This window comes from Pelodiscus sinensis, chromosome 14, assembly GCF_052426305.1.
Source record: "Pelodiscus sinensis isolate ZL-2025 chromosome 14, ASM5242630v1, whole genome shotgun sequence".
Classification (NCBI taxonomy): domain Eukaryota; kingdom Metazoa; phylum Chordata; order Testudines; family Trionychidae; genus Pelodiscus; species Pelodiscus sinensis.
This window is the reverse complement of record NC_143065.1, coordinates 33,645,176-33,664,442: the sequence shown is the minus strand read 5'-3', so window position 1 is coordinate 33,664,442 and position 19,267 is coordinate 33,645,176. Positions and strand designations below refer to the sequence as shown.

Genomic DNA, 19,267 nt, shown 5'->3' with positions numbered 1-19,267 from the left:
GATGTACCGGTTTGACCCGTTTGCTCTTGCCAATTGATCAGATGACCAGGACAGGACTTGAAAAAGGAACTCTTCCTGGACAAAATGGGATGTCTGGTCACCCTAATTATAATTCTCTGATCAATCCTCTAATCTTCATAGTTTATCATACATTTAAAAAATGAAGTGGAGCAAGAATACCTGTGGGCCAAACCCAGGGGACAAATTGGTATTATTTATATTAATATCCCCCCCCCCCCCCCCCCCTTTTAGTACAAGGACTTACTGTCCAATATTGTCCTTAAAAACTTCTGCTGGGATAAAATCTCCCACGTTTTCTTAGTGCACTAATAGTTTATGAAAAGCTAAACTGGGCAGAAAGAGAGGGTAAAGTACACTGAGACAGTTCACGCCAAAGGATTAACAGATGAAGAATCCTCGTACAAGTGCCACTCCCAAGCATGTTAAAAATACAAGCTTTGATTTTTATGTTAATCTTGCCATAGCCCATTGCCTTGCCACGAGCTTCTCAAATAGGGAGTTTTTCTCTGTAGCTGCAAACTTAAGTTTCTGACAAAGGGCCAGTTAATGTCTTATTCAGCATTTTTTTAGATTCATGTCTAACAATAAGAAATCTCTTATTAGAACCTGGGGAACCATTATTTCTCACAGCCCTTGCCATAATCTGAAGCTGCTTCTTCTGAATCAAACTTACCTTTTATAGAATAAACATGACCCTTGTTGGCAGTTAGGTCATCTTGTATTTTTTAAACTATCTTGATAAATGTTACACGGGGTTATGCTGAAATGCTAAGATCCAAAACCTGGCTCTTAGAAACGAATAAATCCCTAGATGAGAGTTTCTTTCTGATTTTAGATTTAACTAAGATTCCTCTTAATTTGCCTTGAGTTTACAGCTTCAAAACTAGGAGTAATACACAATCTGCTAGAATTCCTCTGGGAAAATGTGGCTGGCAGGCAGAAATTCACTGGCAAGGAATAAAGCTGTCTAGTTTTAAATCTACTAAAAAGTTAGAGAAATAAGATCAGCGTAAAATCAGAACTATGATATAATCAGTTGCTCTACTGAAGAGGTGACTGTCAAATGACCCACAGATGATCACCACCTCTACCATTCCAAATCTCCAGCCAAATCTATTTAAAATTAAAGTTTATGGCCCAAAAAATTTCTTGCCTAGTCTTAGAATACCGAGGGGGAAATTAAGGCAACACTCCATTTACTGAGTTAGAGGAAACATTTAAAACATCCCTATCCTCTGCACCCTGTAAGGCATTAAAAACTCCCAAAAGAATATTTGCTGTTGGAACCTTTTCCAAAATCATTTGATGTCCATCAAGCTCTGTCAATAAAGATTCTTTATACAAATAAGAGCCCAAAGAAGGCAAATAAACATTCAGAGCTTACAAATAGAGTTAGCCGAGAAACTAATATTACAGGCCTGGAGGTACGGGTTACCAAAAGGCATTAATAAGATAGTTATGACTCTTAATTTGGGAAAAATGAAAAAGGCCAGACTGCATAGCAGTCTAATCATTCTTAACGACCATTCTCAGAAGGCTTCCAAGCCCAATAAATAATGGTACTCCTCCTTTGTAAACCTAATTTCTTGGAGGAAAACAAAAATAAAATGAGACGAATAATTCCTAAAATCCAGTTCCTGGAATATGAGGCCTGTCATTTTGCTAGAAATGTTACAAGATTCCTGATCAGGTCTTCCTCGTCAATCTGCCTTCCTTTGAAAGTCTTCAACCGAGAAACTGTCCTGACCAACAGCACCATTAACTTTGTAGTTAGGCCCTAGTCTCCCAGAAATCTCATCTCTGAATATGATCTTGGTCAATTCACTCAGGCCCAAAATTTGGGGCAAATCATGTTTTCACTACAGAAAGGATGTGGATGCATTGGAGAGGGTCCATCAGAGAGTAACCAAAATGATTAGGGGGCTGGAGCACATGACCTACGAGGAGAGACTGAGGAATTTGGGCTTCTTTAGTCTGCAGAAGAGAAGAGTGAAGGGAGATTTGATAGCAGCCTTCAACTTCCTGAAGGGCGGTTCCAAAGAGGATGGAGAGAGGCTGTTCTTAGTAGTGACAGATGGCAGAACGAGGAGTAATGGTCTCAAGTTACAGTGGGGGAGGTCTAAGTTGGATATTAGGAAAAACTATTTTACTAGGTGGGTGATGATGCACTGGAATGGTTTACCTACTGAGGTGGTGGAATTTTCATCCCTAGAGGTTTTTAAGTCTTGGCTTGACAAAGCCCTGGCTGAGATGATTTAGTTGGGACTGGTCCTGCCTTGGGCAGTGGGCTGGACTCAGTAACCTCCTGAGGTCTCTTCCAGCCCTAGGATTCTATTATTCTATATCTGGTGGGCCAGAGTTTAGACAGCTCTGGCTTGATTTTCAAAAGTGCTGGTCATCTCCCATAATCGGTGACTTCGACTACCATTGTGGGAGCTAAGAACTCCGGAAAGTAAGCATTTAGTGTCTAAATTTTAGTTCCTAAAAGCCAAGGTACCTGTAATGAAAGGATTTAAAAAAACATACAACCACGCTGGGCCCGTTTTCTATTGTGTAAAACGGGATTCCAACACACTCTCTCTCTCTTTTCATACATCCACTCAAGAGCACTAAGATCCTCAGCTGAAAGATGCTAGGAAAACCAACATATTATTATTAGAGATAGCAGAAGGGCCAGTGTGGCTGGTTAATGTAGTTACGTACCCAGGAGCTGATTGGCTGACGAGGTGGTGAGGTTGAACTGCTGTTCTAGATATTTCCCAAGGAAGGCTGCAAAGCCAGCCACCACAGCAATCTCCATGCAGGCAGCAAGAACGATGCAGGTGAAGACAGGATTGGCCAGTAAGTGCTTTGTTACTTTAGGTATCACTGCAACAGAGGAGAAAGAGAGACATGGTTTCATGAAGGTTCTTTTCATAGGTTTCCCTAGAGGCCTGAGGTGCCTCTCTGCTCTTATGTGAGACAAACCCCAAGATTTAAGGGCTAGTTCAACATCAGGGGTCTCAAACGGGCCATTTCTGGCTGGAGCGATTGTGCAATCCAGCCTGGGACTCCCAGAGGGCTGTGGGGAGCCTATCCATTACCGGCCCCCAGTGTGCTTAGCTTTCCCTAGGCCTCCCTGGGCAACCACTGGGCCTCCTCTGGTGATCCTCAAAGCCACGTCCTTCATGATGGGGTGCTGTTGAGGGGAGAGGGCAAGGGGATGGTGGAAAAGGGTGGGGTTTGGGGCAGGGATGTAAGGGTATGTCTACACTAGCCCCCTAGTTCGAACTAGGGAGGCTAATGTAGGCATTTGAAGTTGCAAATCAAGCCCGGGATTTAAATATCCCGCGCTTGATTTGCATCTTGCCAGCCGGTTGCCTTTTTTGAAATTTACAAGTCCGGACTAACTGCCCGCGTCTACAGGCAGTAGGGACCCGGTAGTTCGAAATAAAGCCCTAGTTCGAACTACCTGTTATTCCTCCTGGAATGAGGTTTAACAAGTAGTTCGAACTAGGGCTTTATTTCGAACTACTGGATTTCTGCCACGTGTAGACGCGGGCAGTTAGTCCGGACTTGTAAATTTCAAAAAATGGCGACCGGCCGGGAAGATGCAAATCAAGCGCGGGATATTTAAATCCCAGGCTTGATTTGCAACTTCGAATGCCTACATTAGCCTCCCTAGTTCGAACTAGGGGGCTAGTGTAGACATACCCTAAGGGGAGTAACAGTTAATTCCATGAGGAGTAACAGTTAATTCGAACTAAGGACTTAGTTCGAATTGCCGTTTCACTGCCACGTGTAGTCGCAGGCAGTTACTTCGGACTAGCTGAATTTAAAAATGGCGATCAGACAGGAACATGCAAATAAAGCCTGGGATATTTAAATCGCGGGCTTCATTTGCAACTTTGAATGCCTACATTAGCCTCCCTAGTTTGAACTAGGGAGCGAGTGTAGACATACAACTAGTCGACTATCTGATAAGCAGAAGCTTATCAGATAGTCAACTAGTGATGTGACTAGTTGCTTTCCCCCACTCCTTGCTGCCTCCGTAAATTAATCTGTGCACAAAGTCAAAGCAGAGACTTGACAGCTATACAAATGGGGCTCCACCCTCCCACACATGCCCCACCAAGTCCACTGTCTAGGAGCCTTTGATTGAGCTGCAATGCAGACACTGAATGGTTAACCAGGCTCACTCCATCCCCAGGATCCCTTGCCCCTCCCTCTTATCTATAAAAGCATGAGATCCCTTTGGCCCTGTTTCTCTATTTCTAATAAGCCAAACACGAGATGGGGAGCAATTACTTTACAAAGGGAAATCTGGCTAATGAATCAGATAGCACATTTTCTACTTCAGTGAGCATTTTAATTATTCTAAAGATAAGACAGTTTGAACAGGATGAAATCCTAATATAAGTGAGAGCCTTGCTTTGTCTTAATACCTGGTGACTAATTTCTCACTGAATTAAATGTGAAAATCATTTAGTTTAAGAATTCTCTCTCTGAAGTGCTAGCGAAGCCTCAATGGGCCTTGTTTGCATTTTAAAATATTTTTTCCTCATGCTGCTCTGCGCACTAACTCTGGCAGACAAATGATTTCTCCAGTGCACACCTCTGTTTTCTTGGAGGTTTTTCCTGCTTTTTGTGAAGTTTAATAGGACCAGGCAAATGCAGGGTCTTTGTTAATGCTTTGTTTGAGCTCCATTGGGGAGGCTGTAATTAGCTCTATCTGGCTCTTGGCAAAGGGCTATTTCAGCTTCCACTCACTTTCATCACATCAGTTTTCCAAGCTGCACAAAATCCTTGCTTCCTGGGGATTTACAGGGAATAACGAACATGCAATAGATCCAGCATTTTTCAGATAAACAGAAAGAAAATCCAGCCTCCCACCAATTCCCACGCTGCCACCTCCTTCAGTCCTTTGGTGGCCCTCTCCTAAATTTTTCTTCGTAGCAGACCATGGAGGAGGAAAGCAAAGCTGAGCTAAGTGTCATATTTAATATGTTAACACCTATTGTTCCTCTGGAGTTCAATTAGTAGAATACAAATGGAGTCCGTGAGATGCTGGTTTGTCCCAACTCAAAGGCAAAGACGCACAAAAATCTGGTAGTTATTTTTTTTAACAGCTGCAGCAGGATATATATTAAAGTGAAAGAATAATATAGTTCAGAGTCATTTAGACACTCTACATAGCCAGTTCCAAAGATACATTGCAAGGCAAAGGACAAACACTTTATTTTGCACTGTATTGGGTTAAAGAGAGCAAAGATTATTTTGCATTATCAGTTATCTTGTATATCAGGCAGTCTGATCACTGGACAGAGGACGGGATGGAGAAGCAGGAGACTTGGGTTTATTCCCAGCTCCTCATTGACACATTGTGTGATGTTTGATGAGTCATTCTACTTCTCTGTGCCTGTTGCCCATCCCACCCTTTGTCTAGTTTGACCATGAAGTCTTTGTGGAAGCTATTGTATATTATTGTGGGTATATACAGTGGTTAGCACAATATCAGCTGGAGCTAGTGTAACATAAAATACAAACAGTTCAAAAGAGAAGTCAGATTTCATAATTTTGCAGCCTATGTCATCTCATCAATAAGGTCTATATAATTTCCTTTAATTTTGCACAGGAAAGAAAAAATAAATCGGAAGCCTTCCATAGAAATATGACTCCTTTCATCTCAGCTCTGCCACTTGCTCAATTTGCCATCTGCTGCTGGCTAAGATTCATTGCTGCCTGGAGTGAAATACCTTTGGGAATGAAATTAAAAGTTGGCATGGAGTTTTAAATTCCCTAACAGGAGGGAGGAATGAGTGTTGTGTGTGTGGCTGTCTAGAGTGGGGTCCGGGAGTGCGCAGTTTGATGGAGAAGGGCTAATCCATGGATAATGCTGGCTAAATGTGTTTGTTTTCTACTCCATAGCTGATCCATAGTGGAAGCCACCTGCTTCTGCTCCCAGTTAAGAACGGCCACAGGTCCATCTAATCTTTCGACAGTAGCTAATTCCAGGTTACCCAGAGTGAATGAACAGAATAGGCAGTTACTAAGTTATCCATCCTCTATGGCCCATTCCCAGCTTCTGAACACCTTCTTTGCTAATAGTCATTGATGGGCTCATCCTCCATGAATTTATCTAGTTCTTTCATGAACCCTGTTATAGTCTTGGCCTCCACAACATCCTCTGGCAAAGAGTTCCACAGGTTGGTTATGCACTATGTGAAAAAATACTTCCTTTTTGTTTGTTTTAAACCTGCTTTGTATTAATTTCATTTGGTAACCCCCAGGTATTGGGGTTATGAGAAGGAGCAAACAGTATTCCTTATCTACTTTCTTCACACCAGTCATGATTTTATAGACCTCAATCATATACCCCATTTCCCAAGCTGGGAAGTCCCAATCCTATTAATCTCTACGAATATAGAAGCCGTTCCATGTCCCAAATCATTTTTGTTGCCCTTTTCTGAATTTTTACCAGTCCCAATATATCATTTTTGAGATGAAGTGACCACATCTGCATGCAGTATGCAAGATGTGAGCATACCATGGATTTATACAGAGGCAATAAAATATTTTCTGTTTTATTATCTATTCCTTTCTTAACGATTCCCAATATTCTTTGACTGCCGCTTCACACTGAGTGGATGTTTTCAGAGAACTATCCACAATGACTCCAAAATCTCTTTCTTGAATGGTAATAGCTAATTGAAACCCCATCATTTTATACGTATACTTGGGGTTATGTTTTCCAATATGCATTACTTTGCATTTATCTAAACTATATGTTTAACTTAACGTAGTTAGTGGGACGTAAGCACATGCTTAAGCACTTTGCTGAATAAGGACCGAGTTGTTTAGCTCATGTAGTGGACGGTTGTTCTTTGGAGCTACAGGCCTTCCCTTCAACTCCTACTGACAGCCTGGGGGTAGGGGCTTGTTGCATGTGAAATACACAGAGTCTCAGAAGAGCCTTTAGAGAATCCATCAGCCCAGAGCAAATGCTGTGAAGGAAGAATCATGCTGAGCTACTCAAAGGGAGTAACTCATCAGTTAACAATCCTACCACTATCACTATACTGCAGAAATAAATGTCACAAGAGAAATTTCTGCTGTCATTGGACTACCTGTGTCTTTAATTTCCAGCACAGCCATCAATGCCTAAGTTCCTCCTTGCCAAGAAACATTTAATTCAAACACACAACAGAACAGGTCTTTCTGCTTTCCCTCAGACCTCTCCCTTCTTTCCTTAACATCCTCAACCCGTTGATTTCACTTCTAGAACACATACTTTTTCCAGAGTCCACCACTAGGGGGCAGATTGTCAAGGGTGCTGAGCAGACTTGGCCTCGGTTGCATTATGGCATTAGCCTGTCTGAGAATCAGGCCCTAATGTCATTGGCAAGTACTTTACATCCAGTGAGCAGCTTTGATTTGCAGCTGACCAATGGAAAGTTCAGGGGTTACTCAGCACCCTCCTCATACTAGGTGTAACTATGCTCCAGAAATAATAAACTACAATAATCTCATCAGTGCTTGAAACAAATTGTTTGGGACACGATTATCCTTGGAGGCTGCTTTTGTAGTGGGCACCTCTTCTAGAGACGTGTTTTCAATTTGCAGTACAGACAGGAACATAGAATGCAAGGTCATCTATTGAGGGGGTGGGGGAAGGGAGAGGAGGACGAATAGCCCAGTCCTACAACAGCACAATGAGGAATGAGCAAAATTAAGTGTGGAGCTGAAGAACCATTCCCAAGCAGTGGCGAAAGCAGGGTGATGTTGGGGACCACATGCCCCTCCCAAACGGCATGGGTGGGAGGGACAAGAGGGTAGCCAGCAGTCAGCAGAGCCACAGCCTCTGGGTGGCCTGGAAGCTAGCAGGGGTTGGGGCTGGTACCCTCAACAGGAGTGTTGCCCTCCCGCACTTAGAGGCAGCAGTGGGGAAAGCGAAGCAACACAGCCCCAGCTCACTCTGCTGGGGCCTAATAGCCGGCCACTGGTGAGAAGCGGAGTGACACAGCCAGGGGAACAGAGCAAGCTGGCGCCACATTGCTCCACTTCTCCTGCTGCTGAGTGTGTGGCCTGGGAACACGTTGCTCCACTTCTTCTGCTGCTGAGTGTGTGGCCGAGTCACTCCCGAGCACCAGACTACCAGCCCCATTAGTCCCCCAAGCCGCATCGGTTGGGGGAAGAGACGAGGTGAGGCAGAGCAAAGGCGGAGAGGAGGAGGGGAGAGGATGGAGCAAGGGTGGGGAAGGGGCAGAGTAGGACCAGGGTGAGATGGCTGTTCCAGCTGTTCTCCAGGCTGGGGAGAGGGTCATGTGGCTGATGGCCCCCAGTGTGCCCCCACACCATTTGCCCCAGAGTGGAAGGGACACATCTTTGTATCTGAATAGGAGACACAGGCAAAGTATGTACATAGCTGAAGAAGGATAAGAGAAAGAAAGGAGGTAAAGAAGATGAAGAAAACATCTCATGGAAGGAGACAGCTCATAAAAAAGCGAAGCTGGAAGAAGCAGAAAGATATCAAAGATAACACAATTTACTTTAACACACCAAGCGATACAAGGCCTTGAGTAAAATTAATCTCACAAAGGGCATGAAGAAATCAGAGGACACCATTTCAAATGAGTTTTGTGTAAGAGAGCTGGGCTTGAAGCAACTACAAGCATTCTTATGTTGCCATGTACAGTGAAAAAGATCTGCTCTTCTGGTCTATTTATCCTGCCTCTGGCAGTGCCTTTATTTGACTAATCAGAGAAAGATGCTCACCTCCCTCACCCTTATAAACATACCTAGTTGTACAGTACAACCTCACAGACACAGATTCTCTTCCTGACCCCAGCTGCTGATCGGTTTATAATACCCTGCAGCTTGAGGTGCGTGGACCCTTGTGAATTAATCACAGTGAGTGACATGCAGACGCTGGGCTTCAGAATGGTGAGGAAAGAATGTGCAGACAGAGGGGATGTGTAGGCAAAAGCTCAAATCAGCAAGCGCTCTGCTGCTTGATGAGACGCCTCAAAGCTTTCCTGGAGGTGCCCCTACTGAGGCTGTGTCTAGTAGGAATGTTAAATCCTGGTTAATTAGTTAACTAGTGAAATGTTAGGTTTGCCTAGCATCTAACTGGTTAACTGACTAAAGCAGGATCCTGTGGGGGCTGAGGCCGCCACTGTCTCCGGGTTCCCTGTCCTCATCAGAGCAGCCCCTGCTCACGGCAAGCCTGGGTTCCGCAAACATAGGTTGGTCTGGATGCTGAGGCAAACCTAACAGGCTCCCAACAAGCAGGGAGCTGTTCCAGCCCGCCCCTTCTCCCCGTTACTGGTTAACCGGAAGCGGTAACCATTACCCAGAAAGGCTGTGTCTAGACTACATGCCTCTGTCGGCAGAGGCATGTAGATTAGGGTTGTAGGCAAAGGGAAATGAAGCCGCGATTTAAATGATCGCGGCTTCATTTACATTTACATGGCTGCTGGGCTGAGCCGACAAACAGCTGATCAGCTGTTTGTCGGCTCGCGCGCTAGTCTGGACATTCCCCCTGTCGACATCAAAGCCCTTTGTCGGCAGCCCCGTTATTCCTCGTAGAATGAGGTTTACCGGGGCTGTCGACAAAGGGCTTTGATGTCGACAGGGGGAACGTCCAGACTAGCGCACGAGCCGACAAATAGCTGATCAGCTGTTTGTCGGCTCAGCGCGGCAGCCATGTAAATGTAAATGAAGCCGCGATCATTTAAACAGCAGCTTCATTTGCCTTTGCTGAACAAACAAATCTACATGCCTCTGCCGACAGAGGCATGTAATTTAGACGTACCCTTAGGGTGATGCTTATTGGTTAACCTTTCATATTCCTAATGTCTACACTACCAAAATCTGCCTGTTGGCCACAAAACAGTGAGTGTACACACTACATTGTGAATTTTGCTGGGAAAAATGCCTAGTTTCATCAACAAAAAACTTCCACCCCTATGAGAAACTTTTTCTCCTTTTCTCCTCCCTTTATTGTTGACAGAGACAGTGTAAACCCTGTGGTTTGTTTTATCCCCAAAACCGGCTTCCACCAATATCCCACAATGTCTGCTCACTCTGCTCAGTGTTTTGATCTCTGCTGCCCTGCTGGCATGTGCCCTTCCCTTTCACAGCTCTGGGAAGCATGCAACAGCTGTGTGCACTGCTCTGTTTGGAAAATAAACAAAGAGCAAATCATTGGAGTGCTCCTGTTCTGCCCTGCATTAGAACTGCTGCTGTAGGGCGAAGGGGACAGATTGTTGTGCTGCTTTGACATTCCTCAGCAGAGGAGGCTGTGGGAGAATGCTGAGGGAATCCCAAGATGCGCAGGAACCAGCTCTGCCTCTCCACAGAGCATTGCTCACACCATGGAGGATGATTCCCCCAGCGTGAACCCGAACTGTGAACACCCGCGGGTGATTTTTGTTTTGTCGGCTTTTTTTATGTGGACAAAACATAGCGGTGTAAATGTAGCCTTAGTTCAAAGGGCTACAGCAAACAACTAGGGATGTGATTTAGGGCAGCGTGGCATCTCTTGCATTATTTGTTTTGATGAACTATGTCCAGTTAATAGTACTGGAAACTATTCCCACTACTCCTTTGCCTACTTTAGAGTCTCACTGTCCTCTTCTCCCACCCCCAGCTCCATCCATGTTTCTTCCTTATATGTACAATGGCTTCTCATCCCTGAAGTCCTGTGGCACCTTAGGGCATGTCTACACTAGGGCTACATCTACACTGCATGATTTTCCGGAAATGCTTTTAACTGAAAAGTTTTCCGATAAAAGCATTTTCAGAAAAGCGTGTCTAGATTGGCACGGACGCTTTTCCGCAAAAGCACTTTTTGTGGAAAAGCGTCCGTGCCAATCTAGACGCGGTTTTGCGCAAAAAAGCCCCAATCGCCATTTTAGACATCAGGGCTTTTTTGCGCAAAACAGTACTGTGCTGTCTACACTGGCCCTCTTGCGCAAATGATTTGCGCAAGAGGGCTTTTGCCCGAACGGGAGCAGCACAGTATTTCCACAAGAACACTGACAATCTTACATGAGATCGTCAGTGTTCTTGCAGAAATTCAAGCAGCCAGTGTAGACAGCTGGCAAGTTTTTCCGCAAAAGCAACTGCTTTTGCGGAAAAACTTGCCAGTCGAGACACAGCCTGTGGCATTAATTCAAAATAAATTCAAAATAACTATTAAGTAATAAGCTTATTCCCCAAAGAAAGCAGGAGTACAGATTTTGAAATAACCAGCTTGTTATTTTGAAATAACAGGCTTGGCAGTGTGGATGCTGCACTTAGTCTTTAGAAAAAGAGGGGCTATTTTGAAATAACTCCTTAATGCAGACCAGGGCTTAGAGCAGGTCTACTCAACTTTGGAAGCCCCGGCGGCCACAATGATACTCACGGCACATGCGGAGGGCCGCAAGTTAAGCGTGGTTGTATATGCAAACGTATATGCAAATAGCTTCTTTCACACTAACAGGCACGGATACAAAAATTAAGGCAAGACTACACAACACACAGGCCCCATTTAAGTCAGTTCTGCTGATATTAATAAAATGCAATATTTACCTGATTTCCACCCATATGACAGCACTTTTAATGAGCAATGACAGTCCAGGAATTTAACTACTAAAACGCATCTCAACCATTATATTGACTACTTTTTTGTTTTGGCTCCCACCCGTGGGCCGCGTGTTGAGCCCCATGTAAAACCAAACTGCACAGTGGGCCACAAACAAACAGGTCGTAGGCCACATATTGAGTATCCCTGGCTTAGAGACTAACAGATTTATTAGTCTCTAAGGTGTCACAGGACTCCTCATTGTTTTTGCAGATAGAGACTAACTCAACTACCCGCCTCTCTCTTTTGGTGTCACAAGATCTGTCACAGGGCTATTCATATGCTTTATGGAGATATGCCTATGAATATGAGTACGCATAACTGGAAAATGCTTTATGCAAAATACTTTGTGTACAGTATCATTTGAAAAGTTGTAATCTACTGAATATGATTTTCCCATTTGTGTGCAAGTATCATTCCTGTATTTGAAGTTAGAAATATGAAGCATAAACCCATTTTACTAATATAGACATGCTAAGTGAGGGCCATTAAGGGTATTTCAGAAACTTGATGGCTCATTGATATAGAAAAAGATCAGGAAATGGGTTTGTTTTTTCCTACACATTAATCCCAAAGGAGGGATAGAGTCCTCACAAGGACGTGTGTTTAGGTTACCTGATGTTGGGACCCATCGTGGACATTGTACTTTTCCACTGGAAGTGAGCAAAAACTTAAACCAAACTCAAAGGATTCTCACCTTTAGCAAAATCTACATAAAGGTGGAAGCCAAACAATAAAGGCTGCTGCTAGATGCCAGGACACCCCTGCTTGTCACCGAAGATGACTGCTGGAAACATCTAAGACTGAACTGGGAAAGGATCAAGCACAGATTGGGAGGGTTTTTAGTCTGTGAAAGAAGCTTATCAGAATAACTGAGGGTGAGAGATTCAATGGAATGTTTCTTAGCTCTTAAGCTTAGCTGCCATGTTCTGTTTTGTTTTGCTTAGCAACTTACTTTGCTCTCTGTGCTATTCCTTCTAACCACTTAAACCCTACTTTTTATACTTAATAAAATCTCTCTTGTTTATTAATAAACCTGTATAAATAATTGTTACCAGGGAGAAGGGGGCGACACTACGGTGCGTCTCTTTCTTTATGTAAGTAAGAGGGCGGACAATATGAGCCTGTGCTGTAAGACCGATTTATCTGGGGTTCAGGTCCCATTGGTGTTGTGCACTTGGGTGCAGTGGCAAGTTTCTGTAACTGAGCTTCCCCAGAGCTGACCTGATCTCAGCATGTATGCTACACTGCTGTGGGCTGTACCCCATCTCTGTGCCACTGCTGGAGGACTCAGCAGGACCAAGGGGTACCAATGAGGGCAGGAAGATGGGCTCAGTGCTATTTCAGAACATCAGGTGACAGGTGCAAGGGAGTCTCTGTCACACTAACCCTCTCTTAATACGCAGAACCCCTCAGCGTTGTTTCCCCGCCCTAATTGAAATATCAGGATTTTTCAATGTCCCTTCTAAGAGGCTGCTGAGACATTATGTATCTCTACAGTGGAGCCTGATCCTGCACAGTGCTGAGCTCTTCCCAGGTGATCCTACGTCAATGGGAGTTCAAGCCCTCTTAGGATCAGACTGCTGGTACTTTAAGGGCTTTACCTATGTTTTGTGTTTGTCACCTGGACTGTAAGTTTCCTGGGGCAGGTGTAAGGCACCAATCACTGGCGATGGGCTGAGAATAAACTGATGGATAATAGTGAGCAGATGCTCATTAGAAGAGTTTTGGGCTATAGCTTCTCCAGTCACATTTACACAGTGACTTCTATGCTGGGACATACTGAAGGGGATCATTTTAAATCATGAATCCATTTGTCACCCAAAATCTTCCCTGATGATGTTCAGAGATATTAGGCGGGGGGGTTTCAAAGGTACCCAGGCATGAAAGGGAATTGTGCTATTTACCTTCACAAAGAGAAGGCTCAGAGATGACTTGGTCACAGTCTGTAAGTACCTACGTGAAGAACAAGTATTTAATAATAGGCTCGTCAATCTAGCCTAGAAAGAAATAACACAGTCCAACGGCTGGAAGGTGACGCTAGATAAATTCACACTAGATATAAGGCACACATTTTTAACAGCAAGGATAATTAACTCAAGAACTATTTACCAAAGGTCAGGATTCTCCAACACTGACCAGTCTTAAATCAAGATTGGATGTTTTTCTAAAAGTTCTGCTCCAGGATTATTTTGGGGGGAAATTCTTAGGCCGATGTCGTACAAGATAACAAACTAAATGATCACAGTGGTTTCTTCTGGCCTTGGAACCTATGAACCAAAATCCTTGGGACAGTTTTTATGTTCAAACAAGAGGCTTTCATTTGTAATTGAGTTTTGTAATGTTCTTGTGCTTTCCGTTTGAGGATCTCAAAACACTTTACAATCTGCCATGCAAATAACCCAGGCCTGGGAGGCAGGCCTTTTTTTTTAAATAGATGGGAACTACCCAGTAATGTAACTTGCCCAGAGCCACACAAAGACAATTTCAGAGCTGGAGCTAAGAGCCCTCTCCTGACTCCTCTTGTGCTTTGGCCACCAGACCATGCTTCATAGTTATCAAATATCAGAATAGAACCAAGCACTAGATTTAGAATGATCCTGTGGTGTCAGCACAAGCACAGTACAACTGTAATACCTCAATATTGGGACATCCTGGGATAACCAGGGCAGGAAGCAGAAATATTATGAGGGGAATAAAAAATGTTCTTCTCATGGCACCTTTGACCCAGCTAAAACCCAGCAGCTCCAGGACTCTTACAAGAGAGCTTGGCCGTGGTGTGATTTCCAGACCAAACTGGCTTACATCCCCAAACCTCTGGAGGATTTTCTGTGTCTAGACAGAATGATCAAATCCATGGCACCATTTCGATGGTACAAGAATGCAAAGTGGGAAACCCAGGATTATAACTTGGCTACAGGATTAACGGTTCTGGTGGGTTGTGAGGGAGAAGGCTCCGGTTCTAGCACAAACACTGCAACTCTCCTATCTCTCATTCCACTGATGAGATGCAGAAAATGACAAGGAGGTTCTAAGGACAAATCTAATCCCATTAAAGTTAGCAAAACTCCCACTGGCTGTGTCTAAACTGGCAAGTTTTTCCGCAAAATCATCTGCTTTTGCGGAAAAACTTGCCAGCTGTCTACACTGGCCGCTTGAATTTCTGGAAAAGCACTGACGATCTCATGTAAAATCATCAGTGCTTTTCCAGAAAAACTATGCTGCTCCCGTTCGGGCAAAAGTCTTTTTCTGAAAGACTTTTGCACAAAAGGGCCAGTGTAGACAGCATAGTACTGTTTTCCGCAAAAAAGCCCTGATCGTGAAAAAGGCGATCGGGGCTTTTTTGCAGAAAACCGTGTCTAGATTGGCCATGGACGCTTTTCCGTAAAAAGTGCTTTTGCGGAAAAGCATCCTACCAATCTAGACATGCTTTTCCGAAAATGCTTTTAACGGAAAACTTTTCCGTTAAAAGCATTTTCGGAAATTCATGCCAGTGTAGACGTAGCCAGTACTGAGTTCAGCAGGACCAAGCTTTGGCCCTTAGTACCTGTTTCATTGCCAGTGATAAACTAATTGGAAAGATTTTTAGGAAGTACATATTGTTATTACAGAAGAACCCAATTGAGATCAGGGCCTCATGTGATAGGTGCCGTATAAAGATATAGGAAGAGACATTCTTTCCACCAAAAAGCTTTCAATCTGACTAGTCCAGCAGCTTTTAACTCTCTTCCAGTATCATGCTCCTCTTTAAACAGAATAACAGCCTGCAAAATTGTAAGCATTCCTTACCCCACATGATCAGACCCAACCTGATTCATCTCTGATGCTGCTGTACCTACAACAAGCCCTAAGGGCAGAATAGTTCCAGCTGAGAAGCTGAAGAGTGGGATGGAATGGAAGATGTTATCCACCTGACTATGCTCAGCAGAAGCCAGACATGCAGACACAGGGGTGCTAACTCTGTTCTCAGGTAATCCAAGGTGAATTCAGAGCAACTTCACTGCTATTACTGCTTCACACCAGCGTAAGAGTTTGGCCAAGAGTGTGATCCATTACACCCAAGAACAACTCTGATTTGGGGGAACCTTCCCTCTGCATTAACACCGAGTCCAGACGAGAGGCAGGAAATGTGCTAGGTGAGAGTAAAACTGGGAAGACAAATTGCAGGATGAAAACCAATCTCCTGTTTAGCCTGCAGAGCAAGGTCTCACCAATCACCAGCTTCTCATAACAACATTAGGGCTGAGAGGCATGGCCCCTAATTAAGAAGAATGTAGCAGAGAGCTAGCACTGGCTAGGGAAGGATGGAGAGGGCACTAACAGGAGACAAGGGGCCATAGCCAATCACCCTGGCCAGAGGCTAAGAAGTGATTGCAAAAGGTGAAGTGCCAGGAACCTCCGCAGAGACTGCACATCCTTGACACTGCTGTCAGTGGGCTACGCAGGCTGCTTGCTGACGACAGGCACACTCATCCAGCTCCTGCTCACCAAGGCATTGAAAGGTTTTCACTAATGATCAGTTAGTGCTTTAAGCCGAAAGCCACCGTGCATGCTAATTGTTAATTATGATTATTACTATTATGTCCCACTGCAGCGTGTAGCCCTTTAATTGCCTGCAGCCCACCGGAGGGACCTGGGAGCTTCTTGCCAGTCAGCACCTTTCTGTTCCCAAGGCAGTTTCCTGGGAGGTGGAATAGGAGGAACTTGGCAGCTGTCACACTCAGGAATCCTGCACAGCAAGGAAAGCCATGAGGATGGCACTGGGCGGGGAAGCAGGACAGCTGTTCTGTGCAGACAATAGCTCCTATGCTACCTCAGCGACGAGTAGGGGGCTGCGGGTGAATGGCAGAAGGTGCTGCCAGGCGTCATTCCTTTGCAATGGCAGAGCTGGTGGGCGATCCCAGGACTGGATCAGCTGGGGGTTCAGACCAGGACTGAGATACAGCGCAGAGTTGTACGCTGTCCCAGAACTGGAATAGCCAGGGGTGGGGTGGGTGAGGATCGGAGTGGCAAGCAGCAGAATAGCAGGGGATGCCGCAGGTCAGAAGTGAGGTGCATTCATAGAGCTGTGTAGGGGGAGCCTAGGACTGGAAGAGCAAGGGGCACTCCGGATCAGGAATAACGTGCATTGCCAGAGATGCTGCAGAAAGCCAGGGCAGCATCGGCCTATCCTTTCCCTGATGTGCTGTTAACCCCTCCCTGTACGCCAAAACAGAGTCATGCCAAACAGGAGTAATAGCGTAGTATGCCGTTCCCAGGTGTGACTGGAAAGCAATCACAAGGACTGAGCGAGAAAACTCCAAAGTAAGAGAAGGAAGGATGGCTAGTGGTTAGGTGCTAGCTATCCAGAGCTCAATTCCCTGTTCCATCCCAAGCTTCCTGACTGATCTTGGGCAAAGCCATTGAAATCTCCCAAATCCCTAGCAACAAAATGGGCAGAATGCCACTGTCTCACCTCACAGTAGTGCTGTAAGGATAGAGATTATGTGATGTTCAGACACTACAGTAAGGGCAGAGGCATAGAATCCTAGAACTGGAAGGGACCTCAAGAGGTCATTGAGTCCAAACCCTGCCCTCATGGCAGGACCAAGCTCTGTCTAGATCATTCCTGACAGGTGTCTGTTTAACCTGCTCTTTAATATCTTCAGTGATGGAGATTCCACAACCCTCCCTAGGCAATTTATCCCAGTGTTTATCTACCCTGACAGGAAGTTTTTCCTAATGTCCAATCTAAAGTACCTCAGACCAGTGGTCCCCAACGTGGTGCCCGTGGGTGCCATGGCGCCCACCGGGCCATTTCTGTGCGCCCACTGAGTTATCAGGGCTGGCTCTGCCCCTGGGCGCACTGCACATGGACAGTGCCGGCCCCTGGGCACATGGTGTATGGGTGGCAACAGCCCCGGGCACGCGGCACATAGGCGCTGCTGGCTCCTGGGCGCGTGGCGCATGGCCGGCCCCGCTCCTGGGAGCACAGCCCAGGAGCGGCGCCAACCCCGGGAGTGTGGCGCATGGGTGGTGCCAGCACCAGGTGCACGGAATATGGGTGGTTCCGCCCCTGGGCACGTACACGGCCCCGCCCCCGGGTGCCCGGCAGCCCCAAAGGGGTTGTGGACCACTGCCTTAGACAGATGGGAATCCACTCTGTTGCCCTCCTGTAAACCTCCTTGCAGGAGGCATAAGGGGTCTGTCGAAAAAGGGTTTCTTTCTTGACAGATCCCCCTCTAGACCACCACTTTTTGCTGACAAAGTGCTGAGTTGGCAAAACGTGGCAGCCAGTTTTATGCAAATTAGGCACGGGGTATTTAAATCCCTGCCTCATTTGCAATGTCGACCTGCCTAATCTGCATCCCTCTGCCAACAGAGGGATGCAGTCTAGACATACCCAGAGGGAGCAGTGGTTAGGAAGGAGCCATCATTGTCTCCTTGGTGGCGGCTGGCTCACACATGATGAAGCCATTCCATAAGGGCAGTGCTTAGGCATATGAAGAATACACAGATGCACAGGGCATGACTAAATTTGGGGCCCCCGCTGTGCCCCAAATTAAGTAGTGCCCTATGATGTTTATGCCGAGTGTTGGCCCAGGGCAATGCACCCTCTAGCCCCTGCTCCACCTCCCGGCCTTGGTAGCCCAATCCCTCAGCCCTCCAGCCCCAGCTTCACCTCCAGGACCTGGCAGCCCAAACCCTCGGTCCCCTGGCCCCCCACTCCCAACCACAGCAACCGGATCCTCCAGGCCCCGCCCTTTGGCAGCTTCCTGGCCTCTGTGGCCCAATCCCTCAGCCCTCTGGCTCCCCGCTCCCCACTCCACTTCCTGGCCCTGGTGGAGGAATCCCCCCAGCTCCCTGCTCTGCCTCCCAGACCCAGCGGTCAAACCCCCTAGCCACCCTACCCCCTGCTCCGACTGCCCTTTGGTTCGATGGCCCCAATCTCTGACCCCCTGCTCCACCTACTAGCACCTGTGGCTCCAATCCCCCACTCCACCTCCCAGAATACAGCTCTGGTGGGTTGCACCGCACCCCTTTCCACCTGTTGCCCCACCAGTCTCCCTGCCCTGTTCCTGCCCCCACAGCCCTGAGCACAGGCCCCCTCCCCTACTGCAGAGTTGCGGCCCCGCTCACTGGCGATGGATGGGGGTTGCCGGTGTTCAGGCTGTGTAGGCCACCAGAAGTCATAAGGACCACTCTGTGTTCTATCCTCAGAGACAGGGGAGAGCTATGCTAGGAGCGACTGTGCAGGCAGCCTGCCTGTCTTAGCAGCTCTGCTGCCTTTGATTGCCACTTCTCCTTCTGTTGTTCAAAGGCACAGCTTTCATTTCAGGGTTTCAATGCTTTTGAGGGGTGTTTCTCATCCCAGCATGAAAATACCCCTCGGGAGAGGTGCCACGGCTGCCAGCAGGTCAGCCCCTCCTTCCCATTTAGACCTTGGCAGAAATGTGAAAGGCATTTCCAAGCCTGTGAGTGATTTGCTTTTATATGAGAGTCACATCCCTTCTGTGTGCTGAGATTTGTAGAGAACCAGGTGTTTCAGCCGAGTCCTACATCTTACGGTTTCAAAGCCTGCCAGGCCTCAGAACTTCCTTCCATACCCCTGACAAATGCACAGTGGTGTCTGGCAGGTAGCACGCAGCTGGGAACCTC

General features: G+C 46.2%; 1 protein-coding gene across 3 annotated transcripts in view; it reads right to left on the bottom strand.

The window, feature by feature from the left end:
- SLCO3A1 (solute carrier organic anion transporter family member 3A1) overlaps positions 1–19,267 on the bottom strand; it is a 285,388-nt gene that overhangs the window by 39,878 nt on the left and 226,243 nt on the right. For all 3 annotated transcript variants that reach the window (XM_075897022.2, XM_075897019.2, XM_075897020.2), the window contains exon 5: positions 2,725–2,889. In XM_075897022.2, coding sequence (XP_075753137.1) covers positions 2,725–2,889 — 165 coding nt within the window. The remainder of the gene's footprint in view (positions 1–2,724; positions 2,890–19,267) is intronic.